The sequence below is a fragment of the Montipora capricornis genome, chromosome 13 (assembly GCF_036669925.1).
Source record: "Montipora capricornis isolate CH-2021 chromosome 13, ASM3666992v2, whole genome shotgun sequence".
Taxonomy (NCBI): domain Eukaryota; kingdom Metazoa; phylum Cnidaria; class Anthozoa; order Scleractinia; family Acroporidae; genus Montipora; species Montipora capricornis.
Window position 1 is genome coordinate 44,327,689 of NC_090895.1, and position 23,493 is coordinate 44,351,181.

A 23,493-nucleotide genomic window follows, 5' to 3' on the forward strand; every position below is an offset into this window, starting at 1 on the left:
CGATAAGAAACAGAGGTTAGGATAGCCCTTACATAAGATCAAAGGGAGTCTAATAGATTTTTCTACTTTACCTGAACTGTAGCATAGGGGAAGGGCTCCTCTCATTTATTCCCTACTTCAAATATCTTTGCAGTCCCTTCTTCCAATGGAATCGCTTCCTTTATATAGCCCTCAGATTATTTCTGGACTAGCCTAATAGCCCTGCGAATGACTTCAAATAGCTTTGTCCTTTTCTGTTTATCTGTCAGAGTTTGAGGTAAATGTGGTGTTAATTTTTCAAGACGACCATCTCATTTCAGGGAACTTTTCGATCAAGATTGTCAGACTGTAATGCTTTTGCTGGAAGGTAAACGTACAGTCGGCCAGGAGGAAAGAATTGTGCAAAGGCTGCATAGCTTGATCCATGCCTAAGTTTTCATACATCAGCTAGCATCCTTGGCTATACATACCAAGAGCCAGTTGTATAGAGTGTACGAATATGACGTCACAACGGCCAAGTTGGTGTCTTAAAACAAATCCTCTGGAATTGAAGCTTTTGTTTTAGTAAGAGATCGTGACCGCTGAGCACGTTAGTGAATAGGTTTAGTAGCCAAATACCTGTACAAATGATGATCAGCATAAATTCAAGTTTGCCATCATCACGATTTGGGGGAAGACTTTTGGTGACTTAAAACTCTTCAGATATTCCCGCTTTGAGAAACAGTGCACCTTCAAAATTAATTATTTTACGGTCTGTAAAATAATTATCTCATGCTCTGCCATGGTACTAAGCTTACTGTACTCATACAATCTATATACGGAGTGGTCTGTTCGAACGCTATTCTCCTCTGACCACTGAACACGTCCTTTGTAAAACCTTTTATTTTGTTTTTTACTTTTATAATGTTCATATTGGGAAACGATTGGTTAACGAGTCCAACAAGTGACAACTTGAAATAAGTGTATATATTTTAAGTGAGGGTTATAGATAAAAGGGAGAAGTGAAATATATATGGGTCATTGACCAAGCGTGAGGTCAAGATGGCTGCATATTGGCCAAGTTCTTTTTTTGCGTGTCTTTGGACCGAGACAAAGTCGAGGTCCATAAACACGCCAGCCATCTTGACCGAACAAGGATTTATTATATGGGACCAAAAAATGATCTTTTTGCGGGTCCAAGGGAGAAATCCCGAGCAGGCAAGATAGCTCCATCTTGCCCGCTCGCGTAGCCAATCACAGCGCAGGATTTGGTTCATCTTACCCGCTCACGAAGCTAGTTATATAATACAATTATTTTATTTATTTCGGAAACACACAAGCCCAGCAAATTGACCTACTCCCAACTGAGTTGCTTCTTAGCTCAGTTGTTACAGCATTGCACCAGCATGGCAGAATTCGTGGGTTTTATTCGAATCCCGTTGAAGCCGCCTGACTTTTTCAGGTCTCTGTAACAAACAATCACTTAAATTGGTCCAAATAAGTGCGAGAGGCACTTCTCCCGTTTAAGAGGTAACTTGTTGAAGGGCATAGACCACACATGTCAGTATTTGTTGCAAAAACAGTAGCTGCCAGGCTTATTGATCATCGTACGTTTAATCGTTTGTAAAGCTTTGGGCGCAGCCTATATACCTCGCTCCCTGTGATCTCTTAAACACGAAGTTCTGCGCATGAGGAAGAACTAGCTGAACTGATACGTTGGTAAGGCCTTTTTCCCCAATCCAATGGTGATTCCTTTGGATTGCGTTACACATCATTTCTTGCCAAAATGGTTAGAACATTTCACATGTCAGGACAGTAGTTTCGCCCCGATTTTTAAACTAGTTAGCAACTATTCATCGAAGTGGAGGTGAATAGTTCTTTTAGTATATACTAAAACAGTGAGATAGTATAGCACAAAAAGATGATTTTAACTCGTTTATTCCTGTAAAGATTACAGCATTTTCGGGCGCAAATTCCGCGCGACTTGCTCGGAGGTGAATAGCAAAGGATATCCGGAGTTTGAGTAGCCAATTAGCGCGGGCGTTCAACGCTATCCACTGTTTTAGTATATACAGAAACCTATAAGGGTTGAAACGTGTAACGCGCGTTCACAGCTTCCGAATATTCAGTGCGAACTGATTGGTTGAATGTTTCAGTGCTAAGTACCATATTTGGAAACCCCTCGCTCTTGTTGTTCCAAATATGGTACTTAGCAAATCGAATATTCAGAAGCCTGTTTCCCAGCAGACAAGGGGCCGTTACAAGTTTCAACCCTTATGGGTTTCTGGTATATACTAATCATTGTTAATGGCTAGAAGATACGAAGGAATATAAATTTGCTTTTGTGAAGACAGCTCACTTCCGGTTGCCAGTAAATGTTGGTTTTAGAGGAAAGGGAAACCGGGGTACCCGAATGAAAAACCCTCGTTGCAGAGTAGAGAACCAACAAACTCGGTCTTCATTGAACCACATTGGTGAGAGGCGTGTTCTCACTTCTGCGCCCCCTCTTCCCTGTACGCAATGTGGAGTATATAGAACTATGTCACTTTCCTAGTACCGGCCAAATGCGGGCGAAACAGAGGAGTTGTATTATAGATTTGGTTCCGTCACACATTTGTTCCGTTGATGAATTTTTTTTTTTTTTTTTTCCTCGGTGAAAAGAGTGGCCCTGTGATTGGGAGGAGAGACCCGAACTTAATCATAAACAAAAATTTTATATCTCACTTATTAAACACCGCGGGTACATCCGGTGCCCGGCAAGCTCAGTCAGTGGACTCAGTGGAGCATGAGGCCCTTCCTTAATCGAGCCTCACGATAGGCGCAGTCGTTTTCGGTCTCGCCCTCTTTCTCTTGAACGCGAGTTTGGCCAGATCTCAGCCAAAATTAAATGAGTGACAACCTAATTTCGAACCGAAACTTGGTGAATTTTTCTGCAGATCGCAGAACAGGGTGGTTAGATCAACGCCTTTTTGTGGTAGTGCACTGTAAGTGCGCTACACACTATGTCACCATGTTGTAGGAGTGTACGAGTGTAAGTCCGTGGTGACAATGGGCTCGCAGTGCGTGCAAAACTCACGAACATAAACAGGTCTCTTGGAAGCGTGCTTGAGTTCAACAAAATGAAACCCAAAATTGGCAAGAATTTGTGACGCTGATGAACAATAAGGCAGCTGCTATTTCCAAAACGATGGAATTACCTGGTGATAAATAACCTTGTCTAGGAATGTAGATTTTTTACTTTGCAGAAACAATAGTCAACCTCAAGAGTTAGGCGATTGTGAACTTTGTGTTTAATTTCACACATTTCTTGTCAATCTTTAAAACACTTGAAAGATAGAAAAAACAAAACCCGGTGTCTTGCCATCATTTTGACACAGATGTATCCTTTGTTTCGCGAGTAAAATGACATGCAAGATAACTTGATCACGGCAGTCGCTGAATTCGATATCACTTTCCATTTTGCGATTAACTTGTGCAGCCAAAACTACAATAGAAAAATTGAACGTAGCAAAAATCTCCCAAAATGTTTTTCGCCGATGGTAACTGTTTATATTCTCAGTTCAAAATTTAAGTTGTTTTGATTCATGTCGCAAATTTTGTTGCTGATGGCAAAATAATTTGTTCTCGATCGATATTTCCTGAAAATTTCCTTCTACTCTTCCTAAAACCATGTGTATCAATATTTATTTACTCTTGCATAAAGCAGGCTAACAAAATCTGTTCCTGTTTATATTCCTGACTCGTACACAAGGATGGGTGTGCAGCTCGAACTGTGAGTGTTTAATGCCGTCCAAGTATCGTTACAAAGCTCAGATAAGATACTAGTTACAAGGTAAACATAAAATAAGAACCACTCAGGCTATAAAGCATATGCAACCGCCTGATACGCAAACCCAAAAACCCAGTGGGAAAATACGAACGTATTCCCCAACCAAATGCAGGCGCACCAACCTCTGGGGGCTAGAGGTAATATAAGATTTCCAGACATACAAAGTGATCTAAAATAAAATTTGAAAGTTCGAGAGCTGAGATGAATACATTACATCCTGACAAACCTTATATACTGATATTGATCAGTCTTACTACTTTCGATAAACAGTTCAAAGTATGTGGCATGGGAAACTACATCTTTAAGCTTAAGATTGGATAACTCATCAAATCTCAGGAACCCTGCGAAGGCAAGGAGAGCCATGACCATGAACCTCTTGTCCACCAATGACCCGTCAAGGCTCTGGAAAAACTTGAGCAAAATCTCCCCTGTGATAGGCAACTTTTTGGATGTCTGGTGGGACAGCCTCCGCCTGGCAGACTCTAAGACTTTCTGTGGGAGTGTATGACTAGTTGGAGACTCTAAACCAGCAAAATCGTGCGCCCAGCGGATGCTGTACAAGGCTGACTGGACCGGGGATGGAGAAGTGGACGCTTGAAGGACGCCAAGCAAGAACAAGGCAACATAGGCGGGTGTAGCTGGTAGCACAGTAATCTCGGGAAACTTGGAGGCCCAGGAGCGCCATCAACAAAGCTCAGATGAGCTAGGGGAGAGTTGTTGTTCCTCGAAAAACTAGGTGGAGGCGTAGAATGAAAAGGAATACGATACCCATCGTTAATGACATCTAAAATAAACTGACTAGAACCAATCGAACGCAAAAACTGTATATGGTCCCTCAAACTATCTGGCACAACAATATTACAACTAACACCCTGTTCATATTCGTAAAAGTCTAAATTATAATGTTCGGGAAAATAATTTGATGACTTATCTCTGTTCTGTAGGGATTGGGAGGGCTCACAGGCCATCACACGCGCTTGTTAGGCTGATTACTGAAGACTGGTAGTTCAGGACGGGGCACTGACTGCGAAAATGACCAAACTTTCTACACGCGAAGCAGGAACCCCCTCGCAAGCCAGGAGATGCTTTTGGCCAGCTGCCAGTGTACGGATTCTGTAACGCTGTAGGAAAAACTGAGGTTTACAGAAGAGGGACTGGAGAACTGGGTCGCGGAGCACCGGAAAACCGTGCAAATGACGATCCTTGAGAGAAATTGGGTCTCTTCTTTTGGGATTGAGCGCGCCTTCGTTTCTGAGAGGCTCTTGTTTCAGCCTGCCTTATTCTTTTGTCGTCATCGCTATCGTCGGCAAGATCTCTGCGTTGATATTCGTTAACTACTTCCCAACCTTCTTCGGCAGAATCCGCAATAAGGATGAGCTTGTTCCTGTGGGCAAGCTTCTTCTCTCCTCCTTTTTATTCTTCGAGGGCTTTATCCAGCAGAGGCGGTGTAGCTGCAAGGAACGAGGAGGCCGGCTGAACGTGATCAAGCACTTGTGAATTAACTTCGAACTGCTTTTCGTTCCCTTTCTTCTTAAATTTAGGCGCCGATGAAGCTGCTGACTTTAACTTTGATCGCCAAGTTGTTTTCGTCTACTAATTCCCTCTTCAGCGAAGAAAAGCCAGAACGTAACTCCTCTTTGAGGTCGGACAAGGATTTCGCGAGGTCTGTTATGTTTTCGAACGGCTTGATAACGGCTAAAATTTGACAGTTCGAGAGCTGAGACTGAATACATTACATCCTGACAAACCTTATATACCTAAAGCATTACATTACATGCCAACAGGAAAATATTTACATTCTTTGTCGCTATCACTTACAGTTCAGCTCCGCCGAATGTAAATACATTACTTTGCTTAGTTCGCAATTTTGAGCGTTAACATAGAATTTCCGGGCCTATGTTTCCGACGACGTGTCGTGCGGCAAGTCGTATATTTTGAGGTCACCCATCCAAATGCTTACCCTGCCCGATAGCGCTTAACTTCAGCGACCTTTGCGAAGTTTTGTGTTAGAATGCTGTCATAAACACAGCGTGCACGCTTAAACTTGTGGTGAAAAACAAGTGGTAAGGGAACTTGAAAATGATCAACATGTCTGCCTCGAAGCCAATGTTTCTCTATCCCCTTTTATTTTCTTCAATCTTTCTAGGATTTAGTATTTTACTTGTAACCACATGTCTTTTCAGGGGGCTATTTATCTAAGACATCTACTATGGCACTGTAATGATATACGGTACCAAAACAAATTTCTCATCGCTTTCTTATCATTCATTTACCCGTCGAAGACTGCAGTTCGGGCAGTCGAAAGCTCGTAGTTTTTAATCATTTTAGCCAGAGATCGTTTTTTAAATTCCAACAGGAGCCATAATCAGGGTAAGGGTTGGCGCAATTTTTTCTAAAAATAGATTTTTTGGCACAACACATAGGGTTGGGTGGACCCCGCGCTTACGGCCTCCATCCCTGATTATGGCTCCTGATTCCAACTATGTTTCACCCTGGCTGAGGCCCTTCATAATGCGTCCATTTGTCACTGTTCGTGGCATGGTAACTAACGCATGCTCAGTGCTGATGAAGATGCACTTCGGCTTCTCTTTTCATCTTTCAAGCTTGAGCCACTGAAGGTAAACAAACTTTTGTTGATTTTCGCGAACCATCGGTGACCACCATGAGCAATCCTGTTCATGTGAATATCAGAAACATTTTTAGTGGCGTGTTTTCGAAGAAACTGACGTTTCAATTCGCGCCGAGCTGTTGGCACTCAGCTGTCTCCCTCTGTTTTACCTGCGTTCAAATTTAAAGTTTGCCAGCGTGTTCCCTTCAGCGGCTGAACATTGACGAGATGAATGCGGATAATCTGGGGTGGTTGGTTGCTTTGAGAAATGACTACAGATTGGTGGTTTGCAACCTTCTTCTAGAGACACAGATAACAATGCTGCAATGTACAATTGCTGATGGACTAACAAAATGGGAAAAGGACAAAACATGGACTAGGGGGACCCCTTTTGGAAACGGTCAGTGTAAAACGCAGACTGCAGACCTGGGGTAAAATGAAGACTGATGTATATTACTAACTGTTGAAAAAGCCCAAACCCCTTAGAAATGCTTATTCAATATTGCTCATGCAATATTTAGGCTTAACTGTTAGCATTTCTAATAGGTTTGGGCTTTTTCAACAGTAAAATTATAACCTCAGTCTGCATTTTACCCCCGGTCTGCAGTCTGCGTTTTACACTGACCATTTTGGAAAGGGCCCACGGACTCCTATTTTTTATTTTTATTTTTCGCCAGAAAGTGTCCCAAAGCATGTTAATGAGCTTTTTAACCTTCAAAAAGACAATTTCATGACAAAAGGGATGTGTTCATTTTGTGACAATGTTTAAATTGGGTTAGGGTTAAGGTGATTCCCTAGTTTTGCATTGCCCAACCCTACTGTGTGTAATTTGTGCGTGCATTAGCTTGTGCACATTGATAAAATGACAGATTTTCATTGATGCCAAGCTTAATCCATTAAGTAATCGCTATTTACATGTTCTCCTGAACGAGTTTACATTTTTGTTGAGAATGGTGTCTTCATAAATAAGTAAGAAAATCAGGAAAAATCTATGGAGAGTTTTTTTGGCAATTTCATAAAATTGTATGGAAGGACCTATTACGAGTTGAACAGTGCATGCTCAAGTTAAATCAATTTTAGAGTGTTATGTACTCACAAAGGCATTCAAATACATTTTTCAAGTATCTATGTGAATTAACCACAGAATGACACCAGGCTCTGCATTATATCAGGGATTACATTTAAAAAAATTGAGATAAATTTGTCCAATATTGGGGATGTGCAGCAGTTATCAAAGTGGGTTAAATAGCTGTATTCATCAGTGTCGTACCGTAGAAATGAGCACGATGACCCCCCTTTTTTATCACATTTTTCTCATTTCCTTGACATGTTATATTATTATGTTCAAGTTTTATCAGAAATCTATGACAAATTCTATTCCTAGGGAATCTCTTTAAATGCATGTGGAAACTGAACAGTGTCACAGAATTTGAAATTTGATTTAATTTAATACCTGATAAATATTTATTTCACCAAAATTATGTTGTACCAGTTACAAATTGTTTCATTTTGTCATTACTAAAGGTAGGCTGCTTGCAGTCCCTTCTGAGTCAGTAGAACCGTCAGCTTTAGTCAGTCACGCAATGGTGATAGAGGGAGATATAGGAACTGCACGCTCTTCTTTGACCAATGCATTAAGAATCCCCAAAAATCTGCTAATCCAATTAGTGAAAGTGATATGGCAGTTGGGGACATTACTAAACAAGGAAATAGCAGAACAGCGAAACAGTGAAACAGCAAAACGAAGCACTAAAACACCATTTATGACCCCACCATACATTGAATACTAACCGACAAAGGCTGGACAAAGGTTGGATTTGAGATTAAACATCATTTTAGGCCTAAACTGTTATTGTTCCTAATCTCAGTCTTAATTAGAATCCTAATCTTAATCTCAGTGGCCTAATGAGGGCTGAAATGATATTTAATCTCAAATGCAACCTTTGTCAGTTAGTATTCAATGTATGGTGGGGTCACACATGGTGTTTTGGTGCTTCGTTTCAGTGTTTCACTGTTTCACTGTTTCGTGGTTTAGTAATGCCATGACAGATGGTTCCGCCTTTTTAATTGCTGATGGAAAATTGAGTAAACACTCACATAACTGCAGTAATGGCATGGGAATATTTATGTGCATGTTGAATTCAATCAACTCTTCCGCAAGAAAACTGCAAAAATACCACTGTATTTACCTTGAATTTAATGAGCGACACTCCAAAGAAACCCAGGAAAAGAGGAGTAGAAAACCTAAGCAGATGGAGGCCTCAGATTTTGCTGGATTTGCAGAATAAATGTTAAATTGAATGTTGGAGTGGTTTGGCAAGTTTCCATGGTGCGATGTTAATGTTCGTCTACAACTATCAAGGACAAATTCATGTTTAGAACGAACGACTCATTTATCATTAAGTCAGTGAAGTCAGAAGACGGAGCTTGTTTAATTCTGCGGAAAAGATGACTCAATACTTGTTTGAAGCCTGGATGTCCTGTAACAAATTCCCCTTTTTCTTGAAGGCAACTACACATAGATAATTGTCGAGTCGCTGCAAAGAGGAACAATTACTACAATCGATGGAATTTGATTTGGGTCACCCATATCCTTTAAGAGGACAAAGCTCTCATAAATAATGGTTTTGCCGAAACCAGTTGGTAGCTCACCCATAGCATACTTGCCCAATGGCAGGAGGGCTTTGACTGCAAGTTTTGCTCTTGTTTGGGTTGAACGTGTTTGCCATTTGCAGTGTGAAGGGACAAATGAACCCTATCATTCATTCCTTTTCCCAGGAAAAATCCAAGACAGATTGACTTCGCAATCTGACAAGGAGTAATTAACTCATCAAAATAATCTGACAGCAGCCCATTGTCAATGGACCAATCCGAATTTCCTGTTGCTGGTGCAATGGGAAGTTCTGAACACGTCGGTTACAGAAGAGTGTACAGTCCCTGTATCTCCCTCTTTCATCATTCTCCCATTGGCTTGCTTGCATGACTGACCAAAGCGGGTGGTTTGACTGACTCAGAAGGGACTGCAAGCAGTCTATTGCTAAGAGTGATTTTAACTTACCCAAAGAGAACAATAACAATATCATTTATCACTGCTTTATAGTCCATTATTGTTGGGTACATCAGATGAGGAACAGAATTAAAGCCAACGTCAGGCCTAATTAGGCCTAAACAAAAGTTTATAGGCCTGTTGTTGGCATTGGTAAATGGTTAGGATTGTGCCTGCCCAGAAAGGTGTGATCTGTTTTGCAAAATAGTGATGTGACCAGGCAGGCAACCCTAACTGTTTACCAATACTAATATCAGGTCTAACAACTTTTGTTTAGGCCTAGGCATAAGGTTGGCTTTAGTGAATGTTTTGGATTCTTTCTGTATTTAGGTTTGTTTCAATTTGTTTCACACTATGTGCAAGCCCTTTTAGAATAATATATTAATTAAAAAAATGTTTTCCTGTTCTGGAAAGATGCCAATTAGTTTTGTTTCATGAAATTACTGATAAATTTATTACTTAAAAAGAGATTAATTTGTTATTTAAGTAATGTTGAAATAAATTGAATTAAACTGGTATTGAATTAAACTTGGGAACCGGTGCCTTAAAGGTCAGGATGTATCCAATTGGCAACTCTGTGAGTGGGAACCACCCCTGCATGCAGTCACCAACTGGCACCGTCACACTGATGCAAGTTCAGTGAAAAAGTACTCACCTGACCCCGTACTTACATGTACCATGATTTGATATTCCTGAGGGTGGGGAGCCTGAATCCACAAAGATTCGCTTAAAAGCAAGATAAATCATTTATCCTCAACAATCAGCTCAAAGACCAGCAAAATGCCATGCAAGCAAAGGGCAAGCATCGAAGCCCTGTGACCACCCCACATCATGTCGCGTACATTTGTGGGGAATTGATTTCATTTCATGATACTGTCTGCATTAGAGTAATTGATTATAAAACCATACTTCCTAAATTAAATTGATTTTCACACTGGAAAATGATGTGGGTGGGTGTCTTTGATCCCTTTCATGGCTAATTAAAATCCAAATGTCCCCTTCCATTCTTCCCTGGAGCACATAATAGCATTTTCTTTTAAGTTAAAGTACTGGCAGTTTTTTATTGGTGTCCAAGAAAACCTAAGCAAATTAGCTGCAATCATCTTTACTAGGGTTTAAAAGCTCATTACCATGCTTTGGGACACTTTTTAGCAAAAAAAAAAAAGGGTCCATGGACCTTGGTGCCCCTTTTGGAAGTTGGGTCCATGTTTTGTCCTTTCCCAACGAAAGGAGCCAAGGATAGTTATTTTTTTTTGTCCATCGACATGGCAGCAATGATGTAACATGAAAACCACCCACATCACAAAGCATTGGCAACCAATGCACAGGATAGGGCCAAATCAATGTTCCACAAGGTGTACGACAACTGCAGACTGCCCACAAATAGCGCTGATAAACAGTTTTAGAGTCCAAGTACTCATTTTAAAACGGTTATCTTTCAATAACTGCGAGTTAGGGTTAGTGTGTGGTCCGCAGTCTGTGAGTGTCAGACACTGTGTTCGGTAGACTGCAGAACACAGATATTGCAGACCAATTCGGCCTCATTGGCAGAGTGGGGTAAGGAATACGTAATAACCGTGGACTGTGTAAGCTTATTTTATATTTGATAGTGGCGGATCGGCAGTAAAACAGTGTTTCAGTTCTTCGATCATGTTACAAGGTGTCAACAGAGGAGGTTGACAACTGTCTGCAAAGGGTAATGGGACTAAAGCTTTCTGACCATCATGCTAGAGATTCCTTAAAGGACAACGGAATGCTGAAATAACCTATATTTGAAACAAATCTTAAACCTATGAAAACAACATTATGAAGATCTTTAAAGCTTTTTTTTCAAAATTTCAGGGAAATTGAGTTTTGTCTTGAATTGATAAGATTTGGCCATCAGTTGCTTTCAAAATATATAACGCAGCTTACAATAGTAAAGTATGTAAAATGTGGTGTATTATGCAGCCTTCGGATGTTGTAATGATTCGAAAACAGTGAGAAAATTAGTTTTCATGGACTACCACGAGAAAAACGTACAGAAAAAAGACAATCAAAAGCTATGGATGCAATCAGTATATTGAAATCTACGTCGTAGCCTAATTTTGCTACTGCTGACAGGCGAATAGCACCTACAATATTTGAAGCTCTGAGAGCTAAGTTTCTAAGTTTCAACATTGAATTTTTCTATCCTAATATGTCTAAAGATTCAACATTAAATTTCTCCAAATCATTAGCCTAAATCTTTGTTGGTGTTACTAATAAAAGATTTGTTTTAGAAAGAGGTTATTTTAGCATTCAGTTCTCCTTTAAGACAGAGTGCCATTTTTCTTTGCCGTTATTTTTGTTACAAATTAAAGAAACCAACTCAATAAATCATTAACTTTGTCATCCTAACAAAAGAAATAAAATGAAGAGGAAAAAGTGAAATTTGACAATGAGGCAAAAATCAACAAGCACTGGGAAATTTTGATGATCCTTTTTAGGGGAGTAGATATTAGGAGTAGTCTTAGGTCTAAAATCTGTGTTTTGTAGACACTGCAATTGAATGAAAGCAACAAGGGCACCCTAATCCTCTGTTATATTGAATAACTAACTTCTCATCCCATTATGACCATCTGACTGTTCTTTACCTTCAGAATTGACTGCAACTGATTATTCAAGGTTGGACATTGGCTCACTTTTGCTTAACTTTTGCCATTTTTGAGATTTCTTTTGGCTTCATGCGTACTTTGCAATTTCATCTCAAGTTTTCAAAATCTAAAAATATTTACAGATGCATTACATTGCTGCACAATTTGGTTCAAAGCTTGAGCTGAATTGTCATAACTTTATTAATTTTGTGACATAACCCTAAATTATCACTCAATGTCCCCATAAACCCTTTGAAGTCCAAACCAGCCTAAACCGGCCAGACTTAGTATTTTACTCTGTCTAACGCCAGAGTATTTTACTCTGTCTAATGCCAGACGATTTTACTCGTCAATGGGCAACCCCTGGGAGTCAATGGGTTAATTTTTCTACAATGGCGACCATTTAGATATTCTTCTGTTTTTATTCAAATTAGCCCTTGATGCCTCGTTCTTAAGCTTAAAATTCAATGGAATATTTTGTCTTGAATGAGGCATCAAGGTCTAATTGAATAAAAACAAAAGATTATCTAAATGGTGGCAATTTTGGAAAAAGGTGTATTGACTTAATAGAATACTACCATAAGAATGTTCTTCTACTGTTTTGTCCCAGTTCTGACCATTTTTTGTGAATAATGCAGAATATGTTATTGAAATTGAATCCATTGGAAACTCAGAAAAAATCTGAGTTTCAGATGGGATTTGAACCCAAGACCCTCTGTGATTTAGTTGGATGCTCTAACCGCTGAACTATTGGAGACTACAGTGAGCAAGGGTGAAATGTGGGTCTTTGACTTGAATTGCATCAGGCAGTTACAAAGGCAAATAACAACATCATAGCTCATAACTGCATATGTGTATTTTCACATTTGCCCGCTTAGATGTTTGTGATGAAGTTTTGAGCTATGCTGTCCGTTGTTATTTGACTTTGTAACTGCACAAGTTATCCAGTTTCAAATCAAAAACCCTCACTTCACCTTTGCTAACCATAGAGTCTCCAGTGCTTAGAACCTCCACCTACTACAGGTCACAGGGGGCAGTGGGTTTCCAATGGATCAAGTTTCCAATGGATGCAATCCCAATAACATACCGTATATGTATTCTCGCATTTGCTCAAAATTATTAATTTAAATAATACAGAACTCAATAATATTGAAGTCACTAAAGATGAATTATCCATCTGGGACTAACGTGGACAAAGGTTTCTCATGCACCTAACTCAAATGCAGATAGTGCATCTAGATGCATGTGTAATGCATCTTGTGCACATCTGTACACAGACGCTTAGAAGATCTCTGCCCAAGTTCACCACCCCAGACATACTTTGTCACATCTGTACTGTAAATGATTAGAACAACAGACATGTAATCTGTAGAATCAGTTGACCAGCAACCTGACTTTAAACACCCTTTGCAAAGGACAGAAGCTGGATGTGAACCACTTTTGTTTTTGTCACACTTTGTGTTGTGTGATGACTGTAAAAAATACACCTTTTTCCTTTTAGTACATTAGCAAATGGAGATGTACAAACACAATCCCATCAGCATTACAAGGAACTGTACATGGCCTCCTGTTCACAAGAAAGACTACTCTTAGCACAACCTATGAAACATTTTTTTCAAAAAATGAATGCACTCTTTGCTCTTCGAAAAACCTTTAAAGAGGGGTTCAAAAAAATGTCAATTATTGCACAGAGGTTACTTCAATCAAGGTGTATGAAATAATGTTATTATTCTCCTTTCCCCTAGATCAGTGTTGTGCTTAAAGTTGGACGTGTTGGGGTTAATGAGTTTTCCAACATCAAATGCTGAATGGACGGAAAGTTTTCAACACAGTGTCCCTGGAAGTGGAACTAATTGCAGGTAATTCAACAGAGCTAAAACTATGGAATTCCAAGATGTTGACATCTAACTCCAAATATTGATTGGTACATACACAGACCACATCCCACACTGACATGGAAGTAATGTCTTTCTGCACGTGAAACGTTGTGTCGGAATCTCAGCAGTTACAGTTAGGGTTATAGTTAATTCAGGTGATTAACCCTCTAAGAACTTTTGCTCCATTTGTGACTTATTAAACATGACTGTACTAATTTTCTGTCGTAGATATTCAAATTGCACTTTTAGCTTTCAAATGGACTCTTCAAATCTGGGTTATCACCTCTCATTATCGCGTCAAGTGCTCCCTAGCTGAAAAAGGTTGCATTGGGATACATAATATCCAAGAATCCGAACCTTCAGAAATAGTAGATTTTAAAATCAAAAGATGTAATTCAGTTTGGGCTTGTTGGACATGGGATGGTTAAGAACCAAAAATATTCATATCCAACAAAAGCATAAGGAAAATTTAAACTACACGTATTGTGTTTCTAGCATTGATTGGCTCACTAATTCTCAGTTATCAGTCTCTGTACAGTTTAATCATGCCAGTTTGCCAATAACCTGATAGATTTGGTAGAAAGAGAAATTTTTAAGTATCAAAATGTTTAGAAAATTTATTGAAATTTATCAAAAATAATATTCTTCTATTTACACTTGTTGGATACGCCATTGGCTGAAGCCAACTGTGTGCCACATGCCTTGTTGGATCTCATAATAATTCAATGTGGGCTTCAGAAGTGAAATTATTGTTAAATAATCAAACAAGCAAATCCACACAACCAGATTCTGTACAGTATGTACAGTAAGAGGATTATGCATTATACTATCACAATCAGAATTCATGGCATGGATTTGTTTCTTAGTTTATTTTTACTTCGATGAGTTTTGTTCGGAAGGGAAAAAGGTGCTACAAAGCAACAGAGCCGTAAGGGGAAGGGTTGGCCGAAAATGGTCAGAGCACACACCTTCCTCCAATGGGGTTTGGGTTCCATTCACAGACACAATGTCATGTGTATTACTCCAGGTAGTGCAGTTTACCCTTTAACTAAAAACCAACATTTGATTTGATCTACCTTCATTTCATGTCATTTCATTTGATTGACAGCTGTCTCAAGTTAGTGGATCACTTGTGCTTAGCTAGATAGGTTTTAGCCTTCATTCAACTGATCACATGTATTTGAGTGATTGTAAGTTGGTATAAATCTGAACAATAAACTTGTTTTTTGGTTGTATCTTTTATCCCTAGTAATGAAATTTGGAAATGGCCAAAAAGCAAGGTCAAAAGTCAATCGGGGAGATACTTTGGGAATGTGCCAAGGAACCATTCCAGGCAAAGAAACAGACAGATGCTACACAGACTGATGGCACTTCAGCAGGTGCAAGTACAAGCATGCACAGTCATCATATGCAGGGTAAGACCGGTAGTGGAAGTCACCGCAGCTGTATGCCTTGCAAAAAGAAAAAAATTCAAATGTACAGAGGTGGTGAATTGGTAGATTGATTGACATTTTTAGGAAGTCTTTGCTCTTGTCAAGCTTGTAGATTAATAGTTACACGAAGGGAAGCAACTCTCCTTCAGGACTTTGACATTCTATTTTATTTAAGTTTGTTTCACCATCATTAGGAGTATACATTATAAAGACTTTGTTCGGGTAGGAGCAGCGTGGCTTCTCTTAAGGACCACCTTCCGAACGCGGTCAACGTCGTTCTTTTTAAGGCATGAAAAATGCCAAAGAAGGGTGACTCTCCCATGATGGTCATGTGTTACTGAGTCATACCATTCTTCATTATTCAAGTATAAACACAACAAAAGTCTCAGTACTTCTCATATGCACTCCTCAATATCACTACTTTAAGAAGTCAGATGTATCCCTTTGATTGCACTTGTAAACGTTGTTTCATCGTTTCATTGTTTCATTGCAACTAAACTTACATAAGGCTGTTATTGTTAAATTCTGACGGGTAATGTTATACGTTCCTAAGGAGCTCAAATGATATTTTTTTTCTTGTATCTATTGTTTTCGTCCTTTTCCTTTTATCAGACCCTTGCTTCAGCGTTGAGATCTGTGGAGCAAAGCTTCGAGCGCACTATGAGAAAACAGCCAAAGTGCCCATATCTGCTTGGTGCAGATCGTCTCACGTAGACATTGATCAGGTCTACACACGACTGTCCGTAGTAAAAAGGAAAACCACATTAGCTGGGTCAGAACAATCCGAACTGGGCCACTACAGTAACCTCTTCACCCCAATCGGGAAAGGCAATCAACCAAAGAGGATTCTTGTGCAAGGAGAGACAGGAATTGGTAAAAGCACTTTTGCGAAGAAGTTGGCTGTAGATTGGGCCCGACTTGACGAGCCACCGACACTCTCGTCACCGGTGTCGCCTGGGCCTCCTAATCTCCAGACCCTGGGTACAAGAACCGGTTCCTTTCAGTTTCTCTCGCGAAATTTCCGTCGGGGGAGAGAAACACTGGGCTTTGAGGACGAGAATAACTCAAGCACAGAAGATGAACAAACAGCTGTTCGCAGGAAATCAAGCACACCGGCAAAGGATGAACAAACAGCTGTCCTCAGAAAGTTCAAGCTTGTTGTTTGCGTTGACCTTAAGGAAGTGTCCAAATGTCAAAGGCTGAAAGATGTCATTTATAACTCAAGACTTTTTGCCCGTGAGGACAAATGGTTAGTAGAAGGTCTTCTGACTTATATCACCAACCATCAAGATGAAGTTCTTCTGTTGCTGGATGGCTATGATGAGTATCACAGTGGACAAGAATCTCAAATCTTTGATATATTCAGTGGAAAAGAATTGAGAGACTGCTGTGTGTTGATGACAAGTCGAATTTCCAAAGCTGATGAACTCCAAAAATTCCAAGACCTGCTTGCACAAATAACAGGATTCAGTGAGGAGGACAAACTGACGTATATAACTCGACAGCTTGGTGACGAAAGAGATGCCAGAGATTTGTATGATCACTTGGAAGAAAACGAGCTGCTAGACCTTGCGAAAGTTCCCTTACTTTTGCTGTTCTTTTGCACGCTATGGAAGAAGGAACAGTCAGAAGGCTTCTCGAAAGCCAAAACGAGCTTATATTCAAAGATTGTCAACCACGTTTTAAGCCACAACCAAGGAAAGAACACCCCTCCTCGCTTTAGCAGCATAGAGGATAATTCAGAGATCCTCAATCAAATCGGGAAGCTGGCTTTAGAATGTCTTTTAGACGATAACCACATCTTCCCGTGTGGTAAACTTTCTTCTGAAGTCCTGTGTGAAGAAAGTGTTGTCATTGGTTTACTTCAAGTAGCTGAGTGTACAGAAAGCTTGCAACCAACGGAAATGGTTTCTTTCATTCATAAGAGCATACAAGAATTCTTAGCAGCATGGTACGTGACTCACAAATGTATACCTGATGGAAATCTCGGTTCGATTGAAGAGCACACTCAAACCTTGAAAAGCTGTCGCGAATTCGAGAACGTTCTTCTCTTTGTCTGTGGACTTAGTGATGAAGGAGCAGGGAAAGTGTTTGACCATTTGAAGTCAGTGAGAATAAACGATCCTTCACTTGATATATCAGAAGCGATACCAGATGAAAACCACAAATACAAGCCATTGGATGACGTTGTTCAGAGACACTTGCAATTCAGTGATTTGGTTTTTTATTGCTTTGAAGATGTACAGTCAAAACAAAAGCTTGCAAAATTTTGCGTTGAATGCTTTGGCGGGATCACAGTTCTCATGGAATCACCTTCTTACCTTGAGTTACTATTTTCCGGTGTTAATTCCTGGACTTTTATTTTTGATCCTTGTGACTTCCTTTTGAAATTTGAAAATACCCTTGCAACTCTTTACAAGGTGGTAGAAACAGTAAACTGCCTTGATGCCCCAATGAAAATAACTGAGAATTCTGAAAATGTTCCCCTCGGAGTATTTTTGAGAAAGTTCCTGGACGTTGAATGTTTGAGTTGTGTTTTTCATCAGTCTTTCATATCCACAACGGTGATGTCAATGTTTATTTCAGAGACTTAACACTGAGTTGTGATGCCCATGCCAGACTATTCATTGAGAGTGCACAGGCTGCTGCTTTACCGTGTCATTCGGCAAATTTGGTTGCAGGAAAGACATCTCTTGAGTTCTTAAGTACGTTTCGGTGTTTTGGACTTTCTGCAGTGAAAGATCTTGGTGCTGTAATCAAAAATTGCACCTATTTGATGAGTATCGACGTTCATCGTATGGGAGACAGTGTTTGCGAATTTTTGCAACAGCTCCCAAACCCTAGCAAGTTTGAATTAGAATTGAGTTGTCTGTTAACGTCAAAAGGAGCTGAAGAACTCGCTAAACTGTTGCCGAGTTTTGAAAATATCACCAAACTTCGTATTATCTTTTTTGGGTGCTGTGATGAGGAAGCGATTATGAAGTTGGTTTCCAGTATCACGCACAAGAACCTGATTGACCTGTCGCTACTTAAAATCCACCTGACTCCAGCAGTTGCTGCAGCGCTCGGTCGTTCGTTCCCGAGATTGTCATCCTTACAAAATCTCATGTTAGAGGGCAAAGGTGAAACCTGTTTAAATGTTGAAGATATGTTGGCCCTTTTTGGCAGAATAGACAAAGACATGCCGTTGGAATCGTTGACGTTCACCAATGTCAATGTTAGTGGGAGTCTCACTCCACTAACCAGAAAGCTTTGCTTTTTTCCGCATTTGACATCTCTGGTCCTTGATTACTTGGATTTGAATGAAGATGACCTGCAAGATTTGGAAACGTCCCTTAGTGATGTCCCAAACTTGAATAAGCTAAGCCTCATCGGTAACGCATTGGATCACTAGCAAAAGCCCCTCGCATCATTTTTAATGAAACTTGGTAAAATCAAGTATTTTGATTGCATAGGTTGCAAATTGTCAGGGGAAACTTTACGAATTCTTAAAGAAGCACTTCCCCATTTATCCATTTCTTCCTAAACTCCATTGTTGACTGACTGGCCAAGGCATTGACCTCGTTCCAAATGCTGTGCTACAAGCAAGCAAAGTTTTGAATATTTGAATTAATGATGATTTGGTTTCCTTGCGTTTCAACTGCTACAATTGTCCATTAGTAATTTTGTCACCAAGAAAGTGTCTGGCGATCCAATTTGCACACGAGCGTGTAACGTAAATGAATACGTGCCGACACCTCTATCAGAGCGTTGAGGAAGACAAAGGATCGTCTTCAATCGGGAATCACATTAAAGAGCAAGGAACAGTCCCAAGTGACATATATCGTGATTTTAAGATCTTATGAAAGTGCCAAAGTAAATTTGACTGCCTGATCTACGAAATGCTCTTTATACATGAGCTTAAGCTAACTTTCAACAAACAGTCAGATTCAATCCATGCAATGATATTTATATAGTTATCTATAGTATGTTATTATTTTAACACTTACATTTCAGCGCTTGTATTTACATATTTTATCCTTGGACATTCCCACGCCCTAATTTCTACTTATAGATGGTTTTCAATCACGTGATGAGACGGCCATGTTTGTGTACAAAACAATAGCAAATTATGGCACATGTTTTGCATTATAATTAATTCAAATTCCCAAAAGACTTTTTCCTCTATTGTTCTGTACACCAACATGGCTGCTATGACGTCAGGTGAAAACTATCTATATTTGTATATTTCATTCGCTTTTTTTACAACTTGAAAATGATCTCAGGGAGATCGAAAGGTCGTTTTTGATCGCTATTTTTTATTCTGAAATTTAATGATAATTGTAAAAAAAATTACGAAGAAGAACCAGAGTGCAGCTGAAATCAACGGATCTGTCAATTACCGGTTTAGATCGCGCAGACCTCTTTAGGACGTCTAACAAGATATAAAGCGGCAGGAATTGCTTTAAAACAATTTAAGGTAAATCGTAAACCTTAAAAATACAACTTTGCTCCATTATACCGAATGAAGAGGACTTTCGCATTTCCTACTTTTAGTGCCAGATATGATGGCCATGAAAAAAATGAAAATTTGTTTGCAGAAGCGCAAAAATCTTTGTATGTCTTTTAAACATTTTTAGCATGCATGCGTTCTCGTCCGTTTCCTTGGTTATTACCAGAAGCTGGTGTGCTTCTGTTATTATTGATCTCATTTAACCACCACGTAAGAAAACATATGGTTCCATGTTTGATGTAGTAATGTTGATTAGGAATGTTTCAACGTGACAGTGGAACCCTCAAATCAGCTGCAATGAAATTTATCAAAAGTACGAACTACCAGGCTTTTGGTCTTTGTCAAATGCGTTGATAAAAGTGTTACTTTTGAAATGAAACCAATTTTTTTCCTCCAAAAAAAGACGAAGACGAAACTTTTTCAGTCTCTCCAGAAAAATACTCAATAGTTCTCCAGGTAAGCAAGCAAGCTACCTTGAAGACATGGGATTCGAAGGTTAGAATTTTAGACATTTTTAGTATGCATGCGTTCTCGTCCGTTTCCTTGGTTATTATCAGAAGCTGATGTGCTTCTGTTGTTATTGTTTATTTTATTATTATTTATTATTTAATTTTGCCAGGAATACCGGTAAACATACACGCGAAAGGTCGTCAACCCGCGGAAAGTAGTTTTTGCAGAAGGTGTTAATCTTGGTAAACACATTGAATTCTGCAAATAACTCAATCAGTTGCAACAAAAAACATGAAAGAAGCCATCTCGACTCATTGATCTTGTTCCGTGTTTGATGTAGTAATGTTGATTAGGAATGTTTCAACGTGGCAGTGGAACCCTCAAATCAGCTGCAATTAAATTTATCGAAACTACGAACTACCAAGCTTTTGGTCTCTATGTGAAATGCGTTGATAAAAGTGTTACTTTTGAAATGAAACCAATTTTTTTTGCTCCAAAAAAAAGAAAAGCCATGTTGGTGTATCATTACAATTATTTTGTTGAAAGGGCTCAGAAGTTGGCTGAAGGCATTTATCACAAATATAATAAGTTACCAGTAAAGATAATTTTTACCAAAGATGACCGTAAAAGACACAAATCAACAGATATTTTATATTTGGTGACTTTTTTGTGGATAACGAAAAAGAAAGGAAGTGAGAGATCACTGCTGTTTCACAGAAATTTGTGCATGGAGGAATATCACCCAATGCTTGCATGCAACTTTTTGTACTGAAAGCCAAAGGTACTTCCCTTCACAACCTCTCTGGTTATTATTCACCTCTTTTTATAAAACCGTACGAAGCAGCCGCAAATTAACAAGCAGAACAGTTTAAAATAATTCCCCGTTTTTTCACGTTGCTCGGTGATCTACATCAGGCTTCGATTCCACTTAAAGCTACGTTGGCTTTTCACGTACACTTACTGTGCACCTTAAACCTCTGGAATAACGATATGTGGATATATAAAAGGACATAATGGTGTTTGAAATACGTAACGGTAATGGAGTGATTTTATTTACCTTTACGTTTTAGTTGATTTTGGCGCCTCACAATTGCAATTCCCTAACGCGAGCATCGTTACTGTTGTTCTATGCTTTCACCATGTCAGATTGTGTTACAAATTTTAAAATTTGTGCAATAGGGTGCATAGATTATTGATCTGGTTGTTTTAGCAGTTGTATGTGACGTTCGTGACTCGTGTGGCAGCTGCAATGAAGGCGGGTATGTTAAATACAGGTCACATTCCGCAGGTCAAGACCAGACGTCGCTGCTCCAATGATCAACAACTAAGCCAAAAGTTTTCCCGAGACCTGAAACAACATTTTTGTTGAGCTATTAGCGCTAGGAGACACTTTTGGTGTTGTTTATTTGTCTGCAGCGCAGTGACATGTACACTCACCTTTGGAATGTGACCTGTGTTTTAGTTTTTTTCACACCGGAGCGCTCACTTTCAGTGTTGGAAAGTCTTTAGTCTACCTATACAGCCGCCCTTCTTCACTCACGGCTCACCCGAGGACGGGAGGCGAGAAGACCCGTCCTGCTGCCCGTCCCTCGGGATGGGGGTCAGAAACGAAGGGTCGACTGTTGTCATGTGTTCGTTCTCGACCAGCGATTTAAAATTTCGTGAGATGTGGACTGAAAACCTTCTGGGGCCCAAGTGAAGATTCTCTCCGTATATTAAAGTATTTGAATTTGAAAAAAATCTCCCAAGTCAGTTGTGTTACCAAGTTCTTTTATCTTTCTTTGTTCTTTGGCAAAAGTTTTATCGATAATTTAAGAATTAAGTTAACATACGTAGGCTACGCAGCTCAGTTGTTCTTTTCATTAAAAAGTTCATTTCAGTACTTCCCGTTTCATTGGCAGAATTGGAAAGTTCGTCTTCATCTGATTCTTACAGGCAAATCAATGGTAAGACGTATTTTGATCTATAATTCGTCTAAACACCGTATTTATATCTAGACGAATTGCAGACGAAATATCCGTCTTAGACGAGTTATTCGTCTCTGGTAAAAATTCAGCCATTAAAACATTCAACTTTGATCACCCACAAGCATAATAAATGTCATTTGTTGAGTTTCAAGCCTCATATCAGTGTGTTCCATTTTGAATGATAACCTCTCTTTAATCAGATCTCCCCTTCACACCTTCAGTCTCAAAGGACAGACCTGAACGCGAAAAAGTAAGCAATTAAGAACCTTCGCATATTCGTTTTTTAATCTCTGTATCTTTTTCTGGAACCAACCCCCACTCTCTCTTCCTCCCCCCCCCCCCCCCCCCCCCCCCCCGGCCTCAGAGAATGTCTTCGAGGTACCCAGTCCTCCTCTTCTCTAACAAACCCTCACTTCCTACTAAACGATCAGTAAAATGCGGCTCTTGCGAGAACAAATCAAAGTCTTCCTTATCAAAATTATTTTTCATTCATTCATTCATTCATTCATTCACATCAAAAATGAATGTTTTTGCCAATGCAAAAATTCTGCTTTATGCTTTTAAAAAGCGCACGAAATGAGCACCGGGTTTTTTTTCAGTCTTCATATTGAAAGTTACATTGCTGAATAATTCTTCTTTAGTCTTTCATTTTCCAGCTTCACGTTTTTTGGACCAAATGCATTTCCTCTTTGAGGGAACACCAGTTACCAGAGGCCGGCAAAAAGAGCCTTTGCGTGACAAAGTAGCAGGGTAATTGGTCACATCAGCGTGAGGAATGCGCGTCAACCGATCCCCTTTGATAAAAGTGGAAGTGGGTGGGAGAGGGAGTTAAAAGAATAACTTGCATGGGGGATCAGAGGTTAGGAGATTAGCTCACAGTTATATGTTCAACAAGAATACTTGCATAGTGAACAAAGGTTTGTGAGGCGGGGCCCACGGCTTATAGTCCTCATTCGAGAAGACTTGAAAGTCTTAATATACAAAGGTAGGACTTTCTGCTTAGTTATTTGTTGGTTCGGCCTGGGTGCGAACCCGTGACCTCCCCCACAGTAGTCTGATGCTCACAAAACCTGAGCCAACAGGTCGTAAATTGCTTACTCGCTGCTCTCTTGTTGACTGTTTGTCGGATCGAAGTTGCACCTTGTAAAGAAAGCAGTGTTATTTGCCACCTTTGTCTTTTCTTTTTCTTTCTCTTGCAAACCATCTGCGCCGTTTAGC

The 23,493-nt window shown here is 39.7% G+C and overlaps 1 protein-coding gene across 1 annotated transcript in view; it reads left to right on the plus strand.

Moving 5' to 3' along the window:
* Positions 1–13,799: 13,799 nt before the first annotated feature.
* LOC138030874 (NLR family CARD domain-containing protein 4-like) overlaps positions 13,800–23,493 on the plus strand; it is a 90,045-nt gene continuing 80,351 nt past the window's right edge. The window contains exons 1-4 of the mRNA XM_068878736.1: positions 13,800–13,915; positions 15,183–15,348; positions 15,979–17,958; positions 18,102–20,314. Of these exons, the coding sequence (XP_068734837.1) occupies positions 15,198–15,348; positions 15,979–17,958; positions 18,102–18,760 (2,790 nt within the window). The 5' untranslated portion in view covers positions 13,800–13,915; positions 15,183–15,197 and the 3' untranslated portion in view covers positions 18,761–20,314. The remainder of the gene's footprint in view (positions 13,916–15,182; positions 15,349–15,978; positions 17,959–18,101; positions 20,315–23,493) is intronic.